This window comes from Coturnix japonica, chromosome 8, assembly GCF_054131305.1.
Source record: "Coturnix japonica strain WE chromosome 8, WE-NBRP24, whole genome shotgun sequence".
Classification (NCBI taxonomy): Eukaryota; Metazoa; Chordata; class Aves; order Galliformes; family Phasianidae; genus Coturnix; species Coturnix japonica.
Genome location: NC_140670.1, coordinates 7,478,594 through 7,505,958, shown reverse-complemented (window position 1 = coordinate 7,505,958; position 27,365 = coordinate 7,478,594). Strand labels below are relative to the sequence as shown.

Genomic DNA, 27,365 nt, shown 5'->3' with positions numbered 1-27,365 from the left:
AAGAGTAGCCCTCTAAAAATTCACTGCTCATCAGAATAGAGTAGAAACTAGGGCCAAGTGTGGGACAGCCAAGATCTAGGAGAGGGGAGCAGACAATCCCAGCAGCCAAGAAAGGCAGCAGTGCCAGGAGTGTTATTTCCAGTCTCGTCTTGACTTTTAAATCCCTTAAAGCAAAAAAAATCCTCATCCACACTAGTGGTTCTGGATAGCCTCTACATTAATCACTTGCATGAAAACAACTCAACACTATGCTTGGGCAAGCAAAAAGCTCATGAAACTGCATGTAAAACTTAAAAGTTAGCTCTGCGTAGCATTTGGAGTTCAAGTATGACAGAAAGAAAGCACTGGTTCAACTATGGAGCATCTGCAAGCACTTTCAGTGTAGATTGGAAGATAAGCTGGTGCAAGAGGAGCCTTTGTGCGTGATAGACGCCTCCAGCATTCCAGCTTCCTGACTATTGTCATCATTTGGTAGAAGGAAGAACACTGCTGGGATTAAGATCACTTTAAAATAGTTGCACTGAACTATTTGTTGGCCCACAGAATAGTCAGCTAATCGTCTCCCATCCAGTTTCCAAGCAGGATTCAAATTTGTCAACAATTTAGGATCGCTTACAGTGTTATCTTGGTTTCTATTGACTTGTAGATGCTGGACTACACGAGTGTTTTTCAGAGTCAGACAAATCAACATTTTAAATAGCAAATAGAGGAGGAAAAAAGAATCGTGCTGGATGAATAGATTGTGGCTATTTTGCTGAATCTGAACTTCGACTGTCACTTTATTTTGAAATGGATTCACTCTCAGGTTTCACCTTTTCACTTAATGCAAGAGCATTACATGCAGCAAGACTTACTGTATTTCATACTGGTTGGTTAACAATGAAGGTTTTTTCTATCATTTGTCTCAGATAACTATAATATTTTCCCACTACTTTCCTATATTGTCTGCATACAGCTTGAGGCTGTATTTTCCATGGAGATTTTTGTTTTTAGGAACCTTAACTTAGTACCATGTCCATGTCAGGCCTCTTCAATCTGTCCTTGTTACACGAAGAACTGATTTTCTTGTCCCAGCAAAATACTGTAACAACATCCATATCAGTTGATGGTCCTTGGGTTTCTATAATAGCAGTAACATTCCTTAAAACATTCATCACTCATTGTTAGAAATGACAAATTTTTACTTCATTATATAATTGGTTCTTTTTTTGTGTGTGTTTGTGTGTGTATTATGCTTTGCTTTTCCCATCTGTTAAGTTTCCACGAAGTTGCAACACAGTTTTGGCACAAACTAAATAATTTCCGTCACATTGTATTCATCTCTTCTCATGTTTTGGTCAAACCATCTGGAATCGTTCTGCATCTCTCAGTAGAGCAAACATTGCCCAAATATTAATCCACAGAAGAGCAGAGAAACTTGACACTAGGTGACGCTTCGATGCATGTACTGGGTTCTGCAACTTCATAATCAAGTATATTAATTTCCCATCATAACTCAAGCCCACTCTGATTTAATACAGTGTCAAATGTACGGAACACTCCTAATAATTATAGCCCAAGATACATCACAAAGGAGGAAAATAACAAAACAATACACTGCAAATATATATAGTTATACACGCAATTCCAAGAATTTCAGAGCATTTTTTGGACTGCTTTAAGAAACTGTATACAGCTTGGAGAACCCACTTCTTTTCTCTTATGTATCACCAAGACTTCTTAGTAAGACATCCTCTTCAGACAGAAGACCACCAGCTTTGCTTACCTGAATAGCTGAAGAGTGTGGCAGTGAGCATCTCTACAGCAAAGCCTCTTTGCTCAAGGAGAAACACTGTTAATTCCCTGACATGATAGCTGCCAGAAACACCGCTCGCACTGCAAGGAAAGTGGCTGTCGAGCTCTCATGCCCCATCACTGCTCCTCCTCTTACTTAACCACTCTGCTAAATGAAGCCATATAGTAGTCCCATTACAAGCAATATTTCCAAGTAAAGAGTCTGCAAAGGAAACTCATTTCAGATCCCTGTAGTTAACTACTGCTCAGGTATCAAAGGCACAGCGCTATTTGCAGGTCCACCTGTCTGTGCAGTTTTCACTTAGTTTATGCCAGGGCCTGTTAAATAGTTGATCTCTCCCTGTTGCCACATCATTTCCCTGATACTACCAGGCCTAACAAGATAACCAATTTGTAAAAGGTCAGTGATCGAAGAAAACTGTAATTTGAATAAAGCATAAAATGGGAAGACCAAAAGGAAGAATGAAACCCACGTAAGCTGAATCATTAGCACCTGCTCTGGACTGAACCATACAGCCAAGAAGGTACTGTCAGTTCAAAGCTAACTGTACTGTGTACGACACAAAGAACAATGACATGGAGTAGAAGCGTGTGAAAGAAACATTGCAATTATATGAAATACTGCTTTTCATATTTTATTAACAAGCAAGCATCCCTGGAACTGGGTCTAAATGAAAGAAATACTTCACCAACCAATCAGAATACAAGGCAGTTATATAAATTTATTTTATGCAACATTGATTAGTTTTGAAAATTCCCATTTTTAATGCTTTAATTTCATCTTTATTTTTATTTTTTAAAAATCACTAAAAGGACACAACCCACAAAAATACAATCTGTATCTGCTCTATATTTACAGATAACTGGTCACTATTAAGGCACAGATTTAAAACTAACATTTTTATGTAGCAAGTCAAATATTTGTGCATAATATAACACTAACAATACGGTATGCTGTACTGTCATATTCCCTTTGTGGAATTAAAATAAGTGAGAAATTTTCTTTTTCCAGTGTGTTCTTTTTTGTGTGTGAAGCCCTATTGAAAATCACGTTGTTAATGGGAAATTCTTCACTCTGGTGTAGATGATACACTGCTCAGGAAAAGACCACATCAACTTAATACTGTAATAAGTTCAGTTTCCAAATATATAGTACTGTCTAGATACATAGCATGTACTTATGAAAGATTAAAATTTAAGAGTGTAAAGGTATTTTTGATGCTCTTAGGTTTAGACAGAGTAAGCAAGAAGGGGTTGCAGAAAACTCTGTACAAAGTGTTGCTGAGTATGTCATTAAAATATTTCAGCAAATGAACGTAACTGAAAACTTCTTGACTCTCCAACGCTAGTCTTAAAAATGAAAATACTTAAATGAAAGCTCATTGCTAAGCACATAAGTCAGTCCATGTCAATGGAGCTACCTATGTGCTTATAAGCAAGCACAAGCGTAAATACTTCTTGAATTAGGAGTTGTGGCTTCCACACGGCTTGGCAGGAAGTTGCTCTTGCCTGTGCAACACACACAAATACCTCACAGATAAGTGGATATTACCTACAAGATTTGAGCGCAAGAATTTTGATGTGAACAGCTGTGTGAATACAAGATGCGGTTCTATCCATTCCAATCCAAAAAGCAATTTCCAACCCAGAGTAAGCTACCGCTATTTGATCTACAGTGGAAGTCACCCAGCTATACACCATTAAGTAGATATGGCTGAAGTAAGTACTGAGCAGTTATTCTTTGCTAACCACAAGACTTGGTATTATTGCTTGATCATCTATGCCCTCAAGTAACAATTTCTTTAAATTCCCTTTGTGTGTGCAAATTTATCCATACATCGCTGTTTTCTCACCTTGAAAAAATTATCCTTGGAAAGTGTCAAAACTATTTCTCACCCATTCTTGCATAAAAACCAACTACTGTAAGTGTTACTCTAATGCCTTCTGTTTCAGAGCACTTGACAGTGGTTTATGTCCATTCTCAAAAGGCTTGTACACCGAACATAAATAATACGTTACAGTAGAGGTAATTCACAATATTTCTCATGGGAATGCTTTTCAAAAACGTAATGCTTGGAAATGTCATATTGCATTGCAGAAAGAGGCACTTTAGGAAGTCCTTCATCGTACGAGAACCCTTCATAAACGCATAACAAGACGCTTGTAAAGACAGAGGAATCATATTGTCAAATTATTTGGACTTTCACAGTATAAGGATGCAATAGTTAGCTCTAGCCACTTATAACATGGACTCTGTTGAACATAACTTGTTTCAGAAATAGTTCATCTCCAGATTTTTAAACACTTCTGCAGCTGACCATTACAAATCTCAACTGAAAAAAACACACTATTACATCCATTTCAAGTTGGTCACTTAATCGCTGCATGCATATTCACGTAAGTAATATTCGTCATTTATTAAATGGCAACACTGCTGTCTTGTCAAATTAGATTAGTTCTGCTTAATCAAACTGACAGCCCGGAGCTCTAGTTTGATGAATGCCTTTCATTCTCTACCATAAGTCTGCAGTAGATCGGTACAATCTATTACATATTGTAGATGCATAGGATCTAAAAATAAAAGTCTGATATAAATAAATGTCCTTTAGTGGCAGGATACTAAAAATAGCCCTTTGCTTTGAGACAACCATTAAAAACAGTTCTAGCATAACAGGCAGCAGTTAAATATGATGACTGCAAAGGGTTAATATTGCAAGGTCCATTTTGGTCTTTCATTGCATCTGTTACAGTGAGTTTCATTGCGAGCAGCACTGCACTGCTTCACCATAGCATAATAGGACTGGTCCGCTAGCACGTGGCTTGATTTTAGAACAGTTTCTTCAGGTAGCTACTGGGAGACAGAGAGAAGGAAATATGCCTAAGAACCAGCTCCTATAGTACCATTATAGTGAGATGTGACCTAATACAGGAACATCTGAAAAAATAATAATTGATTAGTGCCAATATAAAAATCGATATGGAAATGAGAGGAATAAATTTCCACAGGACAAGAAATCAGAACATGTAAAGTGCAGAAAGACCTCAATAATTATTTTAAGCAGTACCGGAAAAATCCATCTTGATAAAAAGCAAAAATCTATGCTCTCTGGCATCCCAGCCCTTCATTCTTCCTTCATTCAACAAAGTAAAAATTCAGTGCATACATTATAGATATAGGTAATAAAATACTAAACAAAGAACCCTATATTATTATTATTATTGCAAAATCTGTCCAATCTACTTGAGTAAAACGTACCCCACATTTGGTGTTTTGAAAAACAACAGACAAAAAAGTGTTTTCTCTCATTTTTGGCACAGTATCGTGCAGACAAAACGCTTTGGTCCTTGATACCCAGACTCCCAAAGTGCAGAGGGTGGTGTGCAGTGAAGGCTGTCCACAGGATTGCCATGTCCGTCTTTTACAGTTGACTTCTTGAGCCACAACTTACTGCTACCAGCGACCGCTGACACTAGCAATGTCCGAATGATACTGACGTGGCAGTCTTCCACTTGCTCCACCTTCCAGAAATGAGGCACGTATGTTTGATGGATCAAAAAGTTTTCTTCGGTTTTTATTCAGTTCTGCAACATCGAGAAAAGCAACTTTCATCAGAAATACAGTATTTTGACCTAAAACCACACCAAAATAGGATTCCCACGAAGCAGTATTCCATGTAACAGCATGTTATTTATTGCAATTAGAAAAAAATAGCTAGCAAGGCATCACATGCTAACTAAAACGCATTCTAAGAAATGATGTTTTAACTTCTTTCTGCACATAGGGTACAAAACAACCTCATAAAGGAAGCAAGCTGGAAAAATTCCAAATAAGGCGTTTCATTCTGAACTATTCATTTTGTTGAAACAACTGACTTTGAGCAAAAAACTAAGCAAAAATATACCAGTGAACTTCTTCCAGCTAGGAGGAGTGTGAAAGCTCCATTAAGTCTAGTTTCAAGAGCCTTCTGATTAGAGTTGAGTCACCATGACCTCTGGGGACTAGATCCTTACTTTTCAATCTTACCAAGATCCTTTTACTACTATAAACACACGACTCAAATGAGAAGGAAACAAAAGACTAAAAATCAGTAAATGAAAACCTGTGTGAAGTTGTTTCATTACCTGAGATGGCAAGCAGCATTTTTCTTCTGGCGCCAAAAGTGGTAATGCCTAATTCTTTCAAATCTTGATCAGTAAGAGTAAGGAATGTTTGCAGATCAATCTACAGTAAAAAGAAATAGGAAATTTAGGCAAAATAAGTCTTTCTCCAAAACTACCCGGTTCTAAGTGTTGGTTCAGAATAGTCTTGCTTCCTTTTTCCTACTGCAGTTGGTGTGTTTCATAGGACTTATTCAAAGTTTCTCACTTGGCTATCTTTGACAGAAAGCAGTCTTAGAAAAGCACAGAAGATTCAGTAACCACATTTAACTTTGACTACTGAAATTGCATATACAGCATAATTCCTGCAGCACAATAAGAAGCAGCCAGGTAGACGTGCCTGTAGATACAGTTGGTGTTTCAGACTTAGTTAGAGGAAAATTGCCCAACTACTAGTGATGTAACTGAGCTAAAGCACCGAGCGTTTCACAACATAGAAAGTGTGCGTAACCATGGGCATTTGTGGTTTGCTGCTCCTCATACAACTCATGGAAATATAATGGAAAACTGCTTAGTTAGAAATTGCTCTGGCTAAACTGCTTGGCTCACCGCACTTAATCAGCAACTCTTGAGATTAAACAAATAAAAATCCCATCCGACAAAAGCCATTTTTAGTGTCAGAAACTAACACAGCCACTTCTCTTTTTCAGGCACCGAGAATAGCCTCACAATAATAGGATTAATGACTGGTTAACATGGGCATTATTAAACATGCAGAGGAGTACAAAGGTGATAAACCAGCCAAATGGCACACAGAATTAACTGAGGCACAGCTGGATTTGTATTCACTCAGACTGAATATTGACCCTGCCACACAGACTGGTTGCACAAATAAAATCCACAGCAACACGAAAGAAAGATTAGAGATGAGAAGCACTGGCAGGAAATGCACCAGATGCAGCTGCCTTGGGCTGAAATGGCAACAAATTTCATTGGACTCAGGATGACTGTACGAGCACATACACACCATCAGAAAACTAGAGTGCAGAAGGTACAAGTTTGCCTCATGCCTACCCTTGGAATCCTGATATATATACTTGCCCTGGTGCGTACAAAGCAGTTTTCCTCCCACAGAAGCAAACCTGAACACTTGTATGTTACTGGAGAAACTCAAGCAAAAGGAAGGTCCACTCTGTTGGTTCTTTTGAACACACATACAGTCCTACTAACAAGGAAATCTGGGCAAATACCCACTTTGGATGGTCTGTTCTGACCAAACATGCAAATGCAAACTTGAGACTAGCAACTGGTGCAGACTCAATCTCTGCTGATAAAGATACAAAGCAGACATGTGGCTCCAGAACTCACAAAAAACATTAAATCTACCTACCCTCTACCATGGGTCAGCAGCACTGACACAACTCAGACGTACCTGTGCTTCGCTCCCTAGTACACCAATACACTAATTTAGATAAATTGAACGGTACATGATGAAATAGTACCCATGCTAAGCTGACTGGAAATTCATGAGAGATGCGACACACCTTTGGTCAAGAACTGTTATACTGTTTATACTGTTATAAAACAAACTATCAACACAAAGATGCCTCACAAAAGAATACTGACCTCTTGCTGTTGAAATACATCTGTATATTTGCCCAAACCAAGTTTGCTGAACAGCTCAGGCAGATCAGATCCCTTGAAGAGGCTGTTCAGGTTACAGCCATTGCTTCCGGTCAGTGAGGAAATGCAGTCCATGTAATTACTGCTACTGAGATAGTGTTCAGCTGAAAGGAAAGAAAGGGGAATTTTCAGTCATGCCACAGAAGTGCACAGTTCTCACAATAACGTTGCATTCAATTACACCTTCAGTAGTCAACCTAATTTAATATTATTTAATAGGAGAAATGAAAAAAATCAAAATGCACCTTTAAATGGTCTGAGAGAACAAACAGATTAAAGTGATTTTTCTTGCTAATTTCCACATTTATTTTCAATTAAAAGATGTTCGGGTGAATCTTTGAAGCAATAAAATCACATTAAGCAAACAGTCACCTGGATACAACTCAGGACCTCATACAGGGGAAAGAACTGCAACGCTCCATTGCTTTTCCCCCTCCTCAAACCCTTCTCCTCTTTTCTTCAGTAAGCATTGTGGAAAACATCACTGCACATGACCACCACCAGCTACATCTGGTTGGGATGGGAATATCATGCCAGATCATTCTTGGTAGTGAGACCAGAGTAACTCCATGATTTGGTTATCACTTCAGTATGTCACAGACAAAATAAATGAATGAAATAGCTTTATAAAGACCACATCTGAAAGTATGCTACCTATTAGATTACATTCCCTAAAAGGTTTATTCAAAAAAAAAATAAAAATTAAGGGTTGGGTTTTCTAAGAAAACAGATTTTGCTGAGCAATCCATTTCCTTTGCACATGCATACTGATCGTACACAGCAATACTACATGACCAGACAGTTAATAATGATTTCTCCTCCTGCTGCACAACAAGAGTAAAGGTAGCTGCCCAGGACTGCATCAGGAACCTGTAAATGGGGTCACTTGTTACAGACACCTGAGTATAGACTAAAAGGATTCTTTTCCAGGTGAGTAAAATTCAGATTGTTCCAGAGCTTTCTGCTATAGCCTTCACTACTGACAACCAACTGGAGGCTGCAAAAACACCACTTTTCACATGTGCTATGCTAGGGTTCTTATTTTCTGTGAACAAACTACTAAGAAAGTGCCCAAACTGTTAATATGATCCCAAGTGCCTCCACCAATCTTGGCTTCATTTTGAAAGAGAATTTTCTAAGATAGTGAACTACTCAATGTTCAGTGTTGAAATGATGAACATTAGGTTTGACAAATGAAGCAATTACAACGTTGGCATTTTAGACTTTAAAAGGTGCTGCCTTCATTTCTTCTGCATCAGAGGAAAATAATACTTGAGATACTCAAAGAGAAATAAATGATCCTTCCCATGGGGCAGATTATGCAAGACAGTGTACTAAAAACAACAAAATTATGAGATACTTATTAGTGAGGCAATCATGAAGAATTATCTAAAAACAAAGCAGAAGCTCAACAGCACTATGTGACCTTAATCTTCCACTGTAGAAGTTCTACACACTCTCATGTTAAGGTAAACACAAACAGTAGTCCAGCCAATTCATAGCTGTTGCATTAATCTTTTCTCCCTTCCCTCCTCTGGAAAAAAGCTACAGTGACAACTGTCAGAAGTTCCCACACTGCTCATTCATTCGAATTCCTGATTTGCTTCTAATGTACAAGTAAATAAATTTTTAATCCTTATTTAGGCCAAACTTCCATTTTATTCAATTAACACTGAAATACTGGCATGATTTCAAAGAAATTTTTCATCATTTCTATACCCTGAATACTTAAAGTAATGCACATAGCCATTCCATGTTGAACTAATATACTTCTTAGAAATATATTACATATATCATACATACCATTACAAGTCTACCAACCACGAATATTTACTCAGATTGAAACTATCCATTCCTATGATGTCCAATTTTATTTTTATTATCTGTGTGCTTTGCAATTAGTCTGGGATTTAGGTTTTGTTCACCTTTGTATAAACAACAGAAAAAAGTAAAAACAGCCATAATGCTGTCAGACAGTATGGGCCCAAATTCTCTATTCCCTTTTCTTTGTTCTCTTTCAGAAAGAGATATGATAAGTTACTGAAAAACAAAATGAAGTTTCAAAGCATATGGATCAAGTAAAGTTGTGATCTTTAAGTTTTGAACTTTATTTTTTCTTTTAAAGAAGGAATTAAAACACAGCCTGCAGCCAAGGAAATGAGCGTTTCATTTCCTTGTTTTTCCACAACGCCATGTGCTAGGTCTAGCCAAGCACAGTTATTTTTATCATCATAAAGAGAATGCTTTAAAATTCACTATCAGTACAGATTACAGCTGCTCCAACAGCTAGCAGATAGCCCAATAAAAGCCTGGCTGCTGCTGCAGTGATAACAGCAGAACGATGGTAGTCTAGAAATAAGCTTTTATTAAGGTTGTACACCTTGAAAAAGCCTTCCAAGACAGCAAAGATCTTTTAGAAAAAATGTCTTGAATTGAAAAATTCCTCAAATGTTTTCCTTTTGGACCATTCCATTTGGACTGGATGATCTTCTAAGTCTTTTCCAACCTTGATAATTCTGTGATAATAATTCTGTGATTACTTGTATATTACGATACACAATCTTACATATGCCTTCACTTTCCAGTTTGTAAAACAACAACAGAACTAAAGCTTATTAATTTATTTTAGAAGCAACAGTAATTTGAATCCCTAGTGATGTAGTCAGGAAATACAAGTATTAGAGAAAATATTAACTGGTATCAATTGGGTTTTAAAATAATAACAATCGGCTCTTAGGACATTATTAACCTGATCTATTTTGTTTCCGCTTGGGGCTGGCAATTGAGGAGACAAATTCATGAGCTGTGGGTCCAAGGCCGTTCCGATCTCTCCAGTTATCAGATTCACTGCCACTTCCCAGGTGCTCCCGACTATTGGATCGTGAGAGGGACATTGATGAACCCTACAAGTTGCAGAAAGAAAATTTGGGCAGAAAACAGAAGTTTAATTGTGATTCAAATGTTTTCTTTCCAGCAGTTCAGTTAAAAAAAAACGAACAACTTTAATACTTTTAAGCATCTTCTTGGCAATTGATCAATTGGAAAATAATTGTAAACTAGACACAAAAACAGCAGGTGTTTAAAACATGTGGTTTAAGGATTTCAAACAGAAGTTCAGAGACCACACTTCAGAATCAATTACTCAGTATTCCTAAGTTTGTTTGCAAAGGTTCCATGGTAGCACATTCCCACACAAGTGACAAACAAAGCGGTCTGTATACTGTATCCCTTCATGGTCACTAGTTGGAGGGAAGTAGATCCATTATACACTACTTAACAACTACGTTGTATAGCAACAACTATGCAACAGCTTGAGAATTTGTTTTAAAACAGACTTTCATATTTCTATAAAGACATAATTATCAACTCTCATTAACACTGCTAGTCAGTGTTCCCAATTAAGGCTACGTTCCCTGAAAAGCAGCTATGGAATTGAGGTGGGCATAACCCAAAATTAGGGTGATACCATTTACTTGCATGAACTGAAGACAACAGAATTCAGTGAACAACTGAACTCCATATATCTGCATCAAATCCTAACTGAAAAGCGCAACTTAATCAGTATAAAAATTGCTTAACTCTCAAGAAAAAAAAATCAACACCACTGGTGAAAAAAGCAAAAGGTCCTTGTCGTTGGCAAAATCAGGAACATATGAAATAAGGTTAGTAAAACTTCACAACTGAAGAACAGAATGGATTTACTCCAAGTTTCCCAAACAAGCAAGAAGAGGCCAGGCCTCTACAGTGCATTTGATCATCATGATGGTTAAACATTGGAAAGCAAAAAATGTTTTTCTGGATAACTGAACGTCCATTAAAATATCACAGAGAAGTTTAAATGTTCAGTGAGCTCAATTAACTAATTAATTTTCCAGATAGTAGACCATAATACCAACACCATGTCTGTTCAAAGACTGGGCCCTCAGAAGCAAGGGCAACAGGAATCCCAAGGTTTCACTGGAAGCATTTAAGTCTATGGTTCATACATAGGCAGACTCCAAGGGACTAAAACACAGTATTCTTAGAACATCTTTCCTTAGAGACCTTTAGTAGCATATCATAGTTCAAGGGAAAACCCCCAGTTTATCTCCAATAGTATAAAAACAACTCTAAATAAAGATACAGAGTTTGTTTGCTTCTTCTCTCCTCCAGAGTTACTGCTGCAAACTCAATACCAACCTCCAAATCTATTACATATAGTTGAAAGTCACACAAAGTTCATATCAATTGGGGAACATCACAGTACCCTTCACCCTATCGTTAAATATCTCATTTGAATTTAAAGATAGTTACAACCTGCAGAAAACTTGTCCAAAATTCAAGACCAGAAGATGTTGCTTACATTTCATAGAGGCAGGACAGAAATAAAGAAAAAGGGAGCAGAGAAATGAGTACAGCAAGCAAGCATACCTAAAAGCTAAAATCTTTAAGTTAAAAATAAAGTTACAGACTTCTCAATAGTAACATTTATCACCATAATTGACAAAAAAATACATTTCCATTACACCGTGGTTTTTATATACCTCGTATGTAGTTGTCATAGATGGCTTATATGATACATGATTAGCTCTTCTTAGTTCTTTGATGGTTTCTGCAGGCATAGATTTAGAGAAGCCCAACCCGCTCCAAGTATTTGTTGGAGTTCTCACTTCAGTTACAACCGGCTTCTTTAACATAGCTGAGAAATGCAGAGACAAATTAGTAAACCTTAACAGAGGTAGGGAGATGATAATACTGAAGTCACATACACTAAGACTTCAAAACACCAAACAGTCATTTTATCACTTCCATTAGCTACGGATTGAATTCTACCCCTTCTGAGGCCAATTTATTCAGCTAAAAGTAAACCCCATAGTGTTGCAAGCAAGTAAAAAAATATTCAAAGTATCACAACAAAGAGTTTCTGTTTTTCTCAGGTGCAAGCATATTCAGTTTATTTTTACACAAGGTCAAAAGACTCTTATCTTTTTATGTCCCTTATGGATTCCGTAACTTCATCTAGTCCTGAAATAAGGATCAACTTAGCAAATACGATAAACATCCTAACATTTAAACTTCATTTAAATGAAGTCAATTACAGCAATTAAAGCTGAGAGGCTTTTGAAAAAAAAAGTCATATACATATGGATGTACTCACACAGTATCCCATGTGCAAATTCTTTAAAATACGATTATTTCCTATTATGTTGGTGTTAAAAAACAGATTTGAAACATGAAAATTTATGTTTTACTATCAGCTTTAAGTTTGATTACAACTGGAGTTATAACTGAACCTTTAGAGAATTATTTCAGCGATGGACTCACAAATGTCCCAGAAGTCTCTGTTTATTCACATACCTTTGGTTGCTAGTAGCTTCTTCTGCTCATAGTCAAATGCCTAAAAATTAAACATACAGAAGAGAGTTTACCTATCATTCTAAAATAGATCTTTTTAAAAACAATTTATTTCACAGGCTACCAATAACTGGAAGTATCCCTTGTATGTAAAATGAATTCATACAAATGTATTTAAAAAGGCGGATTCTCTCTGTAAAAGTAGTGTTTAATGTATATTCCTAAGACATAACTGGTGTGGTTACTTCAGTAAACATACCTGTAGATGAGCCTGAAGTTACAGAAAAGAAGTTGCATTGATATTCCTTATGAGAACTTGTAAGATATTTTTTCATTTCAATTTTCATAAAGTAATAAGACTTCGCACACAAATATTCAAGTGTAGATTTATATAGCCATGCAATTTAATTTGTGCTGAAATTATTTATTCAACAGAAGCGTTATTTTAACCCTCTCTTTGTCTTCCTTTAGTTAGAGCTGAAGACTGAACATTTCTTCTTCCTGTTTCTTCATATTCCCAAGAAGGCAAGATTGATGTTTTTACTAAATGAAGTTTTTGAGACGTATGATAGTATTTAATTACTTACTCAAAAAGGTCTCACTCTACTATGTGAAAAATAACCAGCAATCATAGCAGTTTTAGCACAAAAGTGATTTTATTTTCACCGTTCTGTAATGTATTGCCTCTTTGGAGATCATTTGGAACTGAGGGAAATAAAACGTTTGCAAAGGAAGCAATATATTCAAAGAAGCCTCCTATAAACCACACTCATATTCCCATGGTAAGTAACCATATTTCATATAACCTCACAAGACCAGGTACCTCAACATTATTTCACTATCTAAAAACCAACCAGCCGACCCAGATACAACCACATCCATGTACTTAGAAAGAAGGAATAATTTTTCCGGGAAACTCTTCTACTGAAGTAGTAATGGCACATCAGCGTGCTAGCCAAGAATCCCCTTTGTACTGTGTGCTGCATACACTTAGCAATTATCAAGTTTTGGACTAGATTCGGGCATATTCAGGGAAGCATACCTGCATATTTACATAGGATGGCTGAGCTAAACGTGCTCTTTCGGAGTTCTGCTGGGCAGCTGCTGCTCGCTCTGCTGCCCGTTCACTTCCAGGAGCCTTTTTGTCAGCCATAGGACTTTCTGAAGCACTTAACTCTGCATCTGAGAGCAACCTGTCGGTGGTACTGAAGAAGCAAAGTCAAGATTAAATCCAGCCATCTCACCTTAACAGTAAATATTCAATGCAATTTTCATTAACCAAGTTTCACGTTGAGAAGAATGGCAGCAAAATTCAACAAAAGCAAACATGCCATCCTCATCTTTTACAGTACTTCCAAATCTCAGCTTTTCTTCACCATACATACCTGTTTTTTTTCTGTCAGTGAAACGAAACAAATTGCTGCTTTGTATGCTACCAATTATGAGGCTAAGTTTGAGCTTTCTGGAGTCAGGAATCATCACATGCAATCCCTACATAGTAGGACCCCATGCTATTTAGCCTTGCTCAGGCTAGCAGCTCAGAATATCTAACAGATTGACAGTAGTAGGATAGAGAGAGAGAAGTCATGGAAACTGAGTAATTTAACATAAGCCCTATGTATCAACTGTTGCAATCCTTTGTGCTGATGTACCTCCTATTGAAATCCCTTGTTTATAAAAAAGAAAAAAACTTAAACATCAGCTCTACTGTGCCTGCTCTATTTAAGTGTACACTCCTTACTTCAAAACATAAAGATGTACTCACATTTTAAATGATAATCCCAGGAGAAAAAAAAACCCTCAAGAAATTGAGTGCTATAATCACAACAAATGGAACAAAACATACAAACAACTGAGTTCAAAAATCACTGAATTTCTCAACTATGAGAATAGAACTCATGAAATAATATATTATAGCTTTAACAGTGTAAGTAAATGAGGTAAGAAAAAAATAACTCAAAAGTCATGATAAACAGTTTCCAAGTAATGTTAAGTAGCTTTTGGAAACATCTCATTAAGAAAAAAAACCTGTATTGCCAAGACACATGACTCAAAAGAGCCCTTCCCACTGCTAGGTCATTAAAAAAAACAAACAAGAAGTCACTGAGAACAGTGTTTGAGAACACACTGTTATGCCCCGCGTGTAGCTTTTCTACTAAGGAAATAGCATCAGATACACACAAAAGCAAACACCCTTGCAGATGGGGAATGATCTCAGAACAATCAATAAAGAAGGCAAAGTCCAAGAGAGCATCCTTTAGAAATACCTAATAAAAATCTGTCTGAAAAAAGAGCCCTTTCTTTTGGGATAGAAAAAGCATTTATATTTCTTGCGTTCCTCCTCTCCTCTGTCACAGATGCAAACTAAAGAAAAAAACCCCTAGGATGTACCAAAACTACTCAAAGTTTGCAATCAAGGCAAACCAGAGGGAACAATACAAAAAACAGGCTCAATTTAAATCATCTCTTGGAATCTCTGAAGCTAAAACATCCATTCTACCTACAAATAGACCTACTAAGTATTTCTGCATGGTCAAAGTTCCATTTATATGCATTTTGCACTTTGAGCTTACTGTAAGTGAGAGTTTTTGGTGCCTTGCAGTAATTCAACTGTTTGCCTCTTTGCACAGGCCTGTTTGGAAGAGCTCATCATCTGCTTCAGATCACTGGTATTTGCTGAATGGGACGGACTTCTTGGCATACCCACTTCTACAAAAGCATCGTTGCAACCTAAAATATTGATAAAGAGAATGAGTAAAAAAACCCACATAAATCTTGTAGTGATCATTGCTTTAGTAAGTGCACTATAATACAAAAGCACAACCTGCTTCCCTTCTTACAGAAATAGCCCAGTCTCTACGAATAACATCTTGGTTTGAGGTAAGTCAGAAATTTAAGTTCAGATGCACTAAAAAGAGCCAACTATAATTAGATTATACAATTTATAATATACTCTATACAATACTCTTAAAATACTCTACACAATAGAGTATCTATTATGTCTTGCAATTATTTTTCTTAATTTTATTCAAGTGAAAGCCAAGTAATATTAAACAAATTTACAGGTAATTAGAAGTGACTACATATTTTGAATGAATTTGATTTGTTATCCAGTTCTATGAAATACTGTCAAATACTCAGAAAATCTTCACTGGAATAAAAGCACTGCACTTAATGCTCAAGTATCTTTAGAATGTATTTTTGCTAATATTTATATCCTTGATTGGTTGATGCACATTTCATTCAGATAGCCTTTCATATGACCATGAGCATTAAGAGCATCTCCTTTATTGATCAGCATTTGAAGGAAGGAGGCAGGGCCTTCACAGAAACCTACAAGTTTGGAAAGGAATTGATCTTCCCTCCCCCTAGGAATTAGGCAACAGCTCTTTATGCTGCACTTCAGAAACTGAAGTAATTAACTGAAATGCTTTTATAAAACTTGCAAATAAATTCTGCTTGCCAGCATCATCAAGGTTCAATCTACACAATTTTGTGCAAGAATAAATCTGTCAAAGGCACTGAATCTTCCCTTGCACTGAAAAGCAAAAATAAAACGTAACTTAAACCAGCAGGGAAATCTTGAGCAATGAAATTAAGCAGCTATAAAAAAAACCCTAAAGTTGTACAAGCACCGTATATTTGTATCACAACCTATAGATGTTGCACATTTGTTTCATGAACACATGTGGGCTACACAAACACTAGGAAAGAAAAAAGCACCAAAATCTTACCTTCTGTACCATTTGTCTTGGCGGCTACTTGTTCTGATGCAACATGAGTGCTTGTTTGTCTTGCTGAATCACTGTGGTTTGCACTCAACACATTTTCTCCCAGTGAAGTGGCAGACAGCGCAGCATACTTGATATTTGTGGTCTGAAACAATTGTCAAATTGAAGCAATTGTTACACTTAAAATATTTCAAATTCTGCCTGTCTGCACAAAAAAAAGCAAAAGATTCATCTCTGACGTAGTAGAACAATATGTTTGAATGCCCTATTTTTCAAGAAGGAAGGGGCACATAAAACACAACGTTTTGAAAAAACTACTGTTCAATTTGAAAACATAGTAGCCTTCAGAATCTACTAACGTCACTTCTTTATCCCTTCAGACTTCCTCAGACAAGGTTCACAGATCATGTCACCTACCTTCACGTGACCATTTAAAGAAGCTGACCCTTTTTTACTCTCTGATTGCATGCCATTGACATGGACTTCAACAGGAGTCAAGCCCGGTGGTGGAGATGGAGTGTTTTGACTATAATTAGGTACTCCAGACAGCAAAATACTAGTTAAAGTTGCTTGAGCAGTTGATGGTATCATTAGGTGTGGAATAGCAGAGAAACCTAAAAAAGAAATTTTGGTAATGCTGTAGTTACATTTCTCACTAAATGATTCAAATAAATACCTATCATTATATGTAGCTTTGACACGCAAAGAAGTTTCCTTTAGAATCACGTGCCAAAAACGTAATGCTTTAATCATCACTTAGTGGCTTAACAAAGTTTACGATACTAGCCAGATGAAAGCATTGCATGTAACAGCATGTTATATGTGCATACAAAGTTGTAACTCCAAATTATGACATCTATTCATTTGTGTGAACATAAAACTTGGGAATTAAAGCTCTAAAAAAATTAGTGATTCTGCACTCTGTTATTATTCTTCCTATTGAACAACCAGCAAAACCATTTGACCCACATTTAAATTTCACCAACCTGTGGCATTCGTGTTAGCAAGAGATGTTGTCCACAAAGCTGGGCTAGGTGTGCCTGAACTCGGACTCTGTAGGGGACTCACTGAGCTATTAAGAGCATTCAACAGAGAATTTGGAGTAGTTGAGGTGTTGACAGACAGCGCTGTTGGACCTAAAAGGCCTGCCAAAAAAATTACACGTGCGAATCTTTAGTTAAGTCTTGATAAAAGACATTCTTGCAAGCTTTTAAGTAGCAATAAAAATGAAAACAAGAAACAACCTAAGTAGCACCAGCATATACCTTTTTGACAGACCTTAATATTAAGCCTAATGTTAATTTGGAGAAACTGCACACAAGCACCAGGATTCTTAACCTGGGAAATTTGAGAACTGTAGCACTCTTCATATCCATCTACTGGACTGTGTTGTAACATCAGTCTGAAACGGCTGCTTTTCAGGCTTGCCATCCTTTGTATTACCTCCATTGCTTCTGACAGCTTGTTTCACAGAAGCATCACTTATAAAATAAGAAAGCAACCACGCTTCACAACCATGCTTTCATTTCCAACAACAGCTTTTTTCCTGAAAAACTCATGAACTGAATTACTACTTCTACAGTAAGAACCATTTAGATCCTTTTTACAATTTCAATACCGGTAGCAATCATCCTCCAAACACATTTCCTCAAACTAGCTCTCAATCTATGAAGTCAGTTCAGAATTATACTGAGATAAAAGCCAATCCGAAGGCACAGACACAACAAGAAAATTACAGCAGGAGCCATGGCAAAAACCACAGTCAAATGGCACAATAGCTTGCATCTGTGTGATCACGACAAAAGCAGAAACAGAATTACACAGCACCCCTGCATGGCAGACTGCAGGGTAGTTACATGGTAATGCTGAATTCCGGGGACCAGCACCATTAACTTGGTCACAAAACTGTTGTTGAGTTTTTCAGTCCTGTACTTGTTTGGTAATTGGGTCTTTGCGGAGCTTGAAGAAGAAAAGGTAATTCTATTCCAGACTACCCATTCCTTCTGTGAAATTATATCAGATAGGAAACTCGGATATTTCTGTCCTACATTTGATACTGGTTACTAAGGTATAAAGTAATAGCCTGTGTTTCCATTAACTAAAGCAAGATATATCAATAAAGTAAAATACATACCAAGTCCAGTGAGCCCTAGTCCTGCTGAAGACAAAATATCCAAACCAGGACAAGACAGACCAACAGGACATGAAACAGTAGAGGCATTTGATGCTATTGTGACTCCACTGCTTTCAAGTCCCAGAAGACATTTCCGTGCCTCATACATATTTAAGGCATTTCGTTCAACACTTTTTACAATCACAGACTGGAGATAAAGACAGACACAAGAGCAAAACAAAAGGAAAGAAGAGGAAAACCAGTAATTAACAGCTATATAATGCATTTGCAACAAGCACAACCCTTAAATCTCCCCTAACAGTAACAGCAACATAAGATAGCGTGAGAAAGCATCCATTAGCAATTACTTAAATTCAGTGGCATTAATGGTTAGGTTGGGAATTGTGCATACGTTCTACAAACAAAAAATGACAAAAGTACTTTCTATCACTGGTTATCATTATTGATTCTAAAAACAGGTAATTATTGAGCCTTGGTGGTATTTGGCAAGCCAATTCCAAAGTGCCCCAAGACCTAGAAAAACAGTCCAATAATTTAAGTCTCACACTCTTTTACCAGAGATCTACACATCAAAGTAGACAAAAATGTATACGAAAGTAGTCAAATTCCTAGCTGTCTGAAAAAAGGCGTAATAAACACCTGAAAAATTAAGGGACAACATAATTACTTGTCTCCTGTACACTCTCCTCACACTGCTTCTTGGTGTGGAGGACTGTGCATATCCCTACAAGGAGATGCTGAATAGCTAACAGTAGCTAACACTATTTGGATAATTCTGTCTGCTATAACAGTATGTACAATGGTACAGAAAACAGAGTACTTCCTATGCACATTTACCTGAGTATTTTAACAATATCAAATTTCTGAAATAAATTGTAATTCTATTCCTTGTGTTGCTTTTTTCCCTTCAACTTCTCATACAGACTGATAAAACTTTCTCAAGCAATTCTGACTGCTAATGAACACTGCAGTCATGTGGGAGATGCACAATTAAAGGATTTTCTTTAAAACCAAGGATGGGTCTTAATCAGATCTAATATTTCTCTCTTATTTTTTCCCTCCCTCAGTATTTCTATATAAAACCTAATCACTGTACTGGCAAATATTTAAAAAATAAATTGAATTGCCATAAAGGAGAACTATCACAACATTTAAATTGATATTTCAAGCAGAAAATATGTATACATTTTGCAAGCTTACTATCCACTAAGACAGGAAGGAAGGTCACACATGTCAACTCACAAGCTCTGGAAAGCAAGCATGAATGCCTAAAACGAATACATGAGCTTTTCACCAACCTTGCTTGGTTGCTTTGGCTTCGGCTTAATGCTTATGAAGACATCTAACTGCTCCATTAGCTGCGTTATAAACTGTGGTTCTACTTCAATTTCTTCCTTCATATCAAACATGAGCACAAGAGGAAGGCAACCCTGAAAAACAGATGTAAAAAATTTCAACATATGCTTTCCTTACATTAATGTTAGCAGCAAACTGAAATACATATAGACTGCACACATGTACATAAGGATGTATTAAGTTCAGAAAAAATAACAAGGATGAAGTTTTAAGTAAAGCCACTTTATCACCAACAAGCATGTAACCGTAGCTTTTTATTCTTGGATTCTAAATTAACAGTTTGGTGGTGTAAGGATGAAATGATTTACTGAATACATTAACATCTATGTCAGTACATAAACGCCCCATGTTAGCCAGAAGCAGTCCACATTAAACTCAGCTTCAATAAGGGAAAACAGAAGCAGTCCACACTAAACCCAGCTTGGAATAAGGGAAAATAATTCTAAAAAACTGTCTCTGCAAGTCACTGTGGCCTAATGTTCAACTTCTACTTTCCTTTTCTATACTCAGTAGTTACATCAGGATATTCCACTAATATAGATGGCATCACTGAAACCTTTCAAATACTAACCTTCAAATTAAATATAACTGAAAAAATACTCAACAAAAGCAACCAGCCCTAAAAAACAACCAACTAAACAAGAAAAAATAACATTAAACAGATAAACCCACTGCATCCTTCTCGAGGTACCCAGGGACTATAAGATTGCTCATCAATAACAACCAAGTCAGTAGAAGACATGTTCTACTTATTGTAAAGTCAGATTTACAGCTAAGTAAATATTATACCACATGTATCAGGAAAAAAGTGAGTAAGAAAACAGACATTTGGCTAAATACAATCACTTTCTTAGTTTTCTGCTTTTGCTTTGGAACAAAAGTTATAAATGGGTATATTCTTCCCATCTCTAGCTTGGTATTTAATCTTCACATATGCCTTCTCAACAGTACCGCTTCTAACTACAGAATGCTTTCCTAACAAAACTGTTTCAAGCTAAAGCAAATTCTCTTGATTATTTTGACTTTAAAATAAGTCTACTTCTTTACTGATGATGAAGATAAGGATAAAACCAAGGGGATGGAGATGAGGGGAAGACAGAACAAGAATATTTTATCAAGACTCAAAGCTCTCTCACTCAGTCTACTGGTTAAAAAGTCAGTACATCTTTCCTCCTTTTACAGTTGGCCTTCATCACTGCAACATTCATTGCCTTAACACGAATATTTCTCTGCGAGCAATATGCTCATGATTAGAAACAGATTAACAGTGTTATCAGAGACCATGCACACTTAGAATTTACACATTAGATGGCCTTATCAATGATATTAGTTACTAGCTAATAACGAAGTTTCCGTTCAGACATATTGAGCATCTACTGAAGTAGCACTGCTACACTACATAAGACATAAACAAGGGTACACATTAAAGGCATATTGTCAACTCTGCAAACACCTATGGTGTCTCTTTCCTTGGTGCAAGTGTCTAGATTCTCACAACTAGAAGATCACTGAAAAACTGACCTTTGTTTTTATATCACATCCCCCCATTCTATGGGGCACTTCTATGGCCTGACTGTGAAACAGCATCAACTATTATTCCAGCTGAAACAGAGCAGCTGGATGGAGCCAGAAGCAAACATGACCATGGGAAGAAGGCCCGCATGCAGATCCACCTCATAGAAAACTGCTCCAAAACACAGAAACTTGATTCCACTGGACTACATCAGAAAAGAAACTATCAAGAAAATAGTGCTTTAAATGAAGCTCAGAATGATTGCAGCTACTTCAATTTGTCAATTGACTTATAACTAAAGATAAGTGTTATGTCCAAGGCTGAAAAACACAGCTCTTACTAAGTTCAGAACTGGGGTTAAGATTTTACCTGGTTAGTTGCTTCTTCCCTCAGCTTTTCAGTTGACTAAATAAGACAAGCAGAAGACACAACAACACAGCACACAGCAATAACTCCTCCCCTCACCCTCCAGTCTGCCTTCCACTCAGGAGCACACTTACCATAAATACAAATTGCTTATGCTGCATTAATATTGCCACAGCCTTTTTTCAAATCACGCTACCACAGATCACAAGTACTTTGAGTAACTACAAACACACACAAAGCACTGACAAAATTAGAACACTCAGCTGATTCGGCATTTTGCAATGTAATAAACCTTCTCTAAAACTGACTTACATTGGACCCATGTGAAAAGGGTACGTTTTTCATTACTTAGCATTTTTGTAAGCAAGTTTAACTGCAAGCATTTACCTACCATGAGATATTGTCTGGCAAGACAGACAGACTCAATTGTGCCCTGGAGGTAGACAGTGGATTTCTTCTGTGGGTTACTAGGGTCCGGGAAATGGATCTGAGCACCAGTCCGCTGCATGATATGTTTGATGTTACTGCCATTTCGACCCATCATAAAGAGATGATGCTGCGCTGCAATGTCTAATTGCGTGCTCACAGGAATTGCAGAAGCCAAGCTCCCAGCTAGGTGTTCTAGAAGCATGGCTGTTCCTTCCTGCAGGAGCAAACACAAACAGCTGATGACATGCTGCTAACAGGAAAACAAAAGTTGCATCCGACTGCACTTGGCATTCAAGATAAAGAAATTTGTTTTGATCAAAAACATGATTTATAACAAACTTCACTATTTCCATTTTATGACAAGATGGAGAGGTTAGATGTCATCACTGCAGACAAACATTAAGACATCAAACTGATCTCAGTAGAACACCTGGGTCACACACAGCAATAACAAAATCAATTGAGTCTTTATTGGGTAGGTATACTTGCAAAATTTATCTTTCAGTTTTGGCCTCAGTTTCTCTCATGGGCTTGAGATACACCCTTATGAGACAATATTTATCTGCCACACTGCCAGTCATTAATAAAAGCTTCTTGTCTTTATTACAATCAAAAGGCTCATGGGTAGTTCCTTGTCTGTTAAATTCACAACTCCCGATCCCAGCTTGGCAAAACAACTCAAACCATCAAGGCACATTTCAAATTTAAATATTTGACTGCACAGTAAGAAAACTGAAGTCCAGAAGACTTTTTCCAACTGCTTTAAGATGTGGGCAGGATTAGGACACATGCCAGAATTGCTGCAAATGTAAAGAGGTACACAACAACAACAAAAAATTACTTGATGTTGTGCTGAGCTTTTAAACTTAAAAGAACCACATTTTCACATTTGATCTACACAATTCAGTTTATCAAGAATTAGTACTAAAGATTTTAGAAGTGATTTTGCCATCACATGTATCGATGAGGAAAGATATAACGCTAACATAATATTTAGATATGTAAGTTACAAATACGTGTACAACATGTAGAAACCTCCTTAAGATGACATTACCTTCACGGCACTGGTATTATTTTGTGATCCTCTGACAATGACTGTAGCACCATACATTCGAGAGCGTTGTTTAAAGGAAACTGAAATGTTGTATGTCTGAGATATATGCTGAATTGTGTGAGAATTAGGATCAGGGATTGGTTGCAGAATTCCAGCAATAGGCAACTCAAACATGAGTACCAATGGAAGCAGCTCCTAAAACATTGAACAGAAAATATTGAAAAACTAAGTCACGCTCAGTAAAATTACCACAATGCTATTACTGAATTACAACATACTGATCAGTTATAATTAAACTAATATAATATATTCATTTGACGTTATCCGGAAATAAAAAGGCATTGCTTTTCTGAGGAAACAGGTTTTGTGTTTTGCTTTTGTTTGCTTGTTTTAATGGCAATTCTTTGTGTTTGTTCAAAATAAGAGGAAATCTTGAAGTTATGTAGTAATCATAAAGCCAAGTTAATTACCTAAAATTTATCCACACTGCTAACAGAACTCATTATATGTGAAAATCCACAGAGAAGCTTCTGTTCTGTCACAGATAATCAGAGCTCTATTTAAGGTACAAAGCTACATAACATTCCCTTCATGCCTTTGAAGACTCATACTGGTATAAATAACACACCTGACCACAATTACTGCTGGGGGAAAAGATCACAATTTATTAGATTTGTTACCTGTGCTATGATGCACGCAAATCAAAACTGGAAAGTGAATACAGGAAGCACTATGAGTGGAGAAAGAAACCAAATTCCCCTATAATTTTAGCATTTCCATGCACATAATAACGATAGTGGCCACCTTTTAAATTATATTCACAGAGGATGCCTGAACTTCTATAGGTCAACTGCAGAGCATAAATGAAAATGCAGTTTTAAATGCAGTATGGGATACTTCACTTCCTTCACATACTGTAGACAGTATTCAGTGTCCTCCTAAAGCTAGTTAGAAAGTAATTCACATTCTAGTAAAACCTATATAAAAACCCTTCGTACATTACTCATGGATATACTTGTTCGTTCTATATTTCTGCTGTCAGAAGGCAGAACCAAACAACCCTAAGGATCTCACATCTATACAGCAATATTTTCCTTGCAGGTGTTTTTAGAGGAGCATCACACTGAAATGGGCTATTACCCGTATTCTAACTCTTGCAGACTCCACTCCAGCTGGCTGTCCTGCTATTGACACCTGCAGGAGTAAGAATATAGAAAACACTGCATTACATTTTCAAGGGTGGCATTTTAACATTTATTAAAATATCAATGCTTTCTTTAAGAAACAACGCTGAAGTCACATCCAGTAAGATCCCCACTGTTGTCTCAACTGTAGCTGAAGATTTAATCTCACTTAAAGATCTACCAGTAAATACTGCAGCAGCTCAGGCTACATGTACTTCAGTAACTAGAAGTTTATTAAATGATCATTACAGTTGTATTAATATACAGGATTAAATAATGGAAATAGTACTCTATATGCTCAAAACTCTTAAGTATGTTTCCTTGTATGCTTCAAAAAGTGAAAGTCATCTCCACTTTGACAGGGAAACTGGAACTGGATGGGCTTTAAGACCTTTTCCAACCTAAACCATTCTACAGTTCTAAGATATTCTAATAATCTACAATATAAGTTAGATAGAATTCAGCAGCTGGAATAGAATTATACATACTTGATTGCTTTTCTCTGCTTGATTATTCCTATTTGAGTCTGGAAAATGGATATGGCATCCTGTTTCCTCCATCACTTTTTTAATATTATTGCCACCTTTCCCTATCACATGAGAATGTTCTGTATGTGAAACATCCATCTTCAAGGTTACCCGATTGCTCTGGAAATGAAACAGCCACGATTAGATATGTTAAGAGCAGAACCTGAGTGTTCTAGATTTACTGGAACTAAAAGAACGACACTGAAAATTGCTTTTCAAAGCATTTTTGTAGTGGCTTTCATTCAGATTAGACACTTCAGTATGGAACACAGCTATTAATATTTTCTAATGGAAATGAAGTTAGACCTTCAAAAGATCAATATTTTTTCCCCTATACTTCATCTTTTAAGATACACAAACATTGTATACAGCTTTTCTTAATAGTTAACAGTTGCTAACAGTGTTTACAGTTGTAAAAAACAACACTGCTTATCACTGGAGAGCTCCTTCTGGCTGAGTGTCTAAGAGAATGAAAAGCTGGCAAACAACTAAGCAGAAGCTCCATACATTTACATATAAATTTGCTACTACAGGAGATTAAAGTATAAAAACTCTTGGCCTAATTCTAGAAATGTTAAAAAAGTCTGGTCCAGATGTTTCAGAGTATAAAAACATAATAATAGCTAAAAACAGAACTACGTAAGAGCTCTTAAAATTAATCGATGCACATTTTCAGCTTCAGACAGATCTGTACTGATACATTTGAGAATACAAACTAATACAACTACTGGCACCACCTTTGAATCCTCAGCACAATAATGCAATTATGATGCCTTTTTGGTACAAGACACTTGCGGATAAATAGCCATATGACTTCAGAAGACAAATAACCATAAAACAGGAGGAACAGATATGAAACACTTAGAACTGCATATGTACAGACATTTCTTAAATGCAACCGACATAGAGAAATGGTTACAACAAGGATTTTCACAGAAATTTATATTTACTGAAGGGGCCACAATCTACTGTTTGCAATGAGGTACTACTTCAGGTGTTCAAGTTGAAAAACCAACCAAATCTATGAAGAAAAGGCACAGTCATACATCTTGCTGGCAATAGTATTTCTACAGAGTTCAGAAAGGGAGAGGTGCTTATTTGTTGTTTTCGTACACACCATTGGTCTACACCTAGAAGCACTTTTTTTTTTTGTTTCTCTTTACATAAGCACATTTATAAAGTCCTATTTCAAAACAGAATTACAGGATTAAGGTCTGAAAGTAAATCTTTCCTTACTTTTGTGTCCAGGACTGACATGATTTTCTCTTTAGCTTCTTTAACATTTTCCTTTTTTCCAGAGACTTTAATATGAGGATCTACAAAACAAATAAATACTTTTGAGGAAAAAGAAAACCAATATCTACCAAACTTCTGTCACTGACTGAATGATAACAGTCTGAAAAAAGCATTTTCAAAGCTTCCAAGATTACTTTTACCCACTTCCTACAATTCATTGAACAGCTGCACCATCAACCTTCAGGATTCAGCTAAAAACCAAAGGCATTATTCAGTCCATCCAGTGAGGAGTTCAGGATCACCCAATGAGTTTATTAAACACTGTAACCTACTAACAATAAACAGAAATCACATGCCAGATGTGACTTCTCAGCATTAAAAATAATGCCTGTGATACAGTTACATAGCTAAGAAACCACATCTTAAAAAGAAAGATTAAGAGAGGACAAAGAGAAAGCTCTTAGCCTGCCTTGGTCAAGCTTCTTACACAGAACACATCTAAGGGGGGGAACTCATGTCACCACCCAACCTTCAGCATCACTTCATTATTTGATTTCTACAAATGTCTTCTGCTGTCTTAAAATGACAATAAAAAATGAAGGTGCATCTTTCTTATTGAATTCATCAGATCAAAATTAAATAGCTCCATTAAATAATAAATAAATCAAATCTTTAAAGCAAACAGTACGTTCACTTGCTATTAACCCAGATACTCAAAACTAACATCAGCTGATTGAAGCTTTTGCCCCATGAAATGTTAAAAAACAAACTAACTTGCATTAGCATTTTCAAACCATTGTCCTTAAGAAGCCTACTTCGTTCTGCTGAGCCAAGAGGCAGAGTATCATTGAAGTATCACATGCACAGAAGCGTGAAAACCACACATTAGGTGGTTTAGCAGCACCACCTGGTGTCCACAAGCATGA

The 27,365-nt window shown here is 36.7% G+C and overlaps 1 protein-coding gene across 5 annotated transcripts in view; it reads right to left on the bottom strand.

The window, feature by feature from the left end:
- Positions 1 to 2,408: 2,408 nt before the first annotated feature.
- The window catches only part of BICC1 (BicC family RNA binding protein 1), a 91,913-nt gene continuing 66,956 nt past the window's right edge, over positions 2,409 to 27,365 (bottom strand). For all 5 annotated transcript variants that reach the window (XM_015866001.3, XM_085553927.1, XM_085553928.1 and 2 more), the window contains 18 exons: positions 26,440 to 26,519; positions 25,165 to 25,323; positions 24,633 to 24,686; positions 23,493 to 23,687; positions 22,401 to 22,652; positions 20,073 to 20,204; positions 18,775 to 18,961; positions 17,627 to 17,785; positions 17,058 to 17,254; positions 16,644 to 16,785; positions 15,483 to 15,639; positions 13,952 to 14,114; positions 12,913 to 12,952; positions 12,099 to 12,253; positions 10,325 to 10,478; positions 7,519 to 7,679; positions 5,917 to 6,016; positions 2,409 to 5,376 (listed from right to left, as the gene is read on the bottom strand). In XM_015866001.3, the coding sequence (XP_015721487.2) occupies positions 5,246 to 5,376; positions 5,917 to 6,016; positions 7,519 to 7,679; positions 10,325 to 10,478; positions 12,099 to 12,253; positions 12,913 to 12,952; positions 13,952 to 14,114; positions 15,483 to 15,639; positions 16,644 to 16,785; positions 17,058 to 17,254; positions 17,627 to 17,785; positions 18,775 to 18,961; positions 20,073 to 20,204; positions 22,401 to 22,652; positions 23,493 to 23,687; positions 24,633 to 24,686; positions 25,165 to 25,323; positions 26,440 to 26,519 (2,618 nt within the window). In that variant the 3' untranslated portion in view covers positions 2,409 to 5,245. The remainder of the gene's footprint in view (positions 5,377 to 5,916; positions 6,017 to 7,518; positions 7,680 to 10,324; positions 10,479 to 12,098; positions 12,254 to 12,912; positions 12,953 to 13,951; positions 14,115 to 15,482; positions 15,640 to 16,643; positions 16,786 to 17,057; positions 17,255 to 17,626; positions 17,786 to 18,774; positions 18,962 to 20,072; positions 20,205 to 22,400; positions 22,653 to 23,492; positions 23,688 to 24,632; positions 24,687 to 25,164; positions 25,324 to 26,439; positions 26,520 to 27,365) is intronic.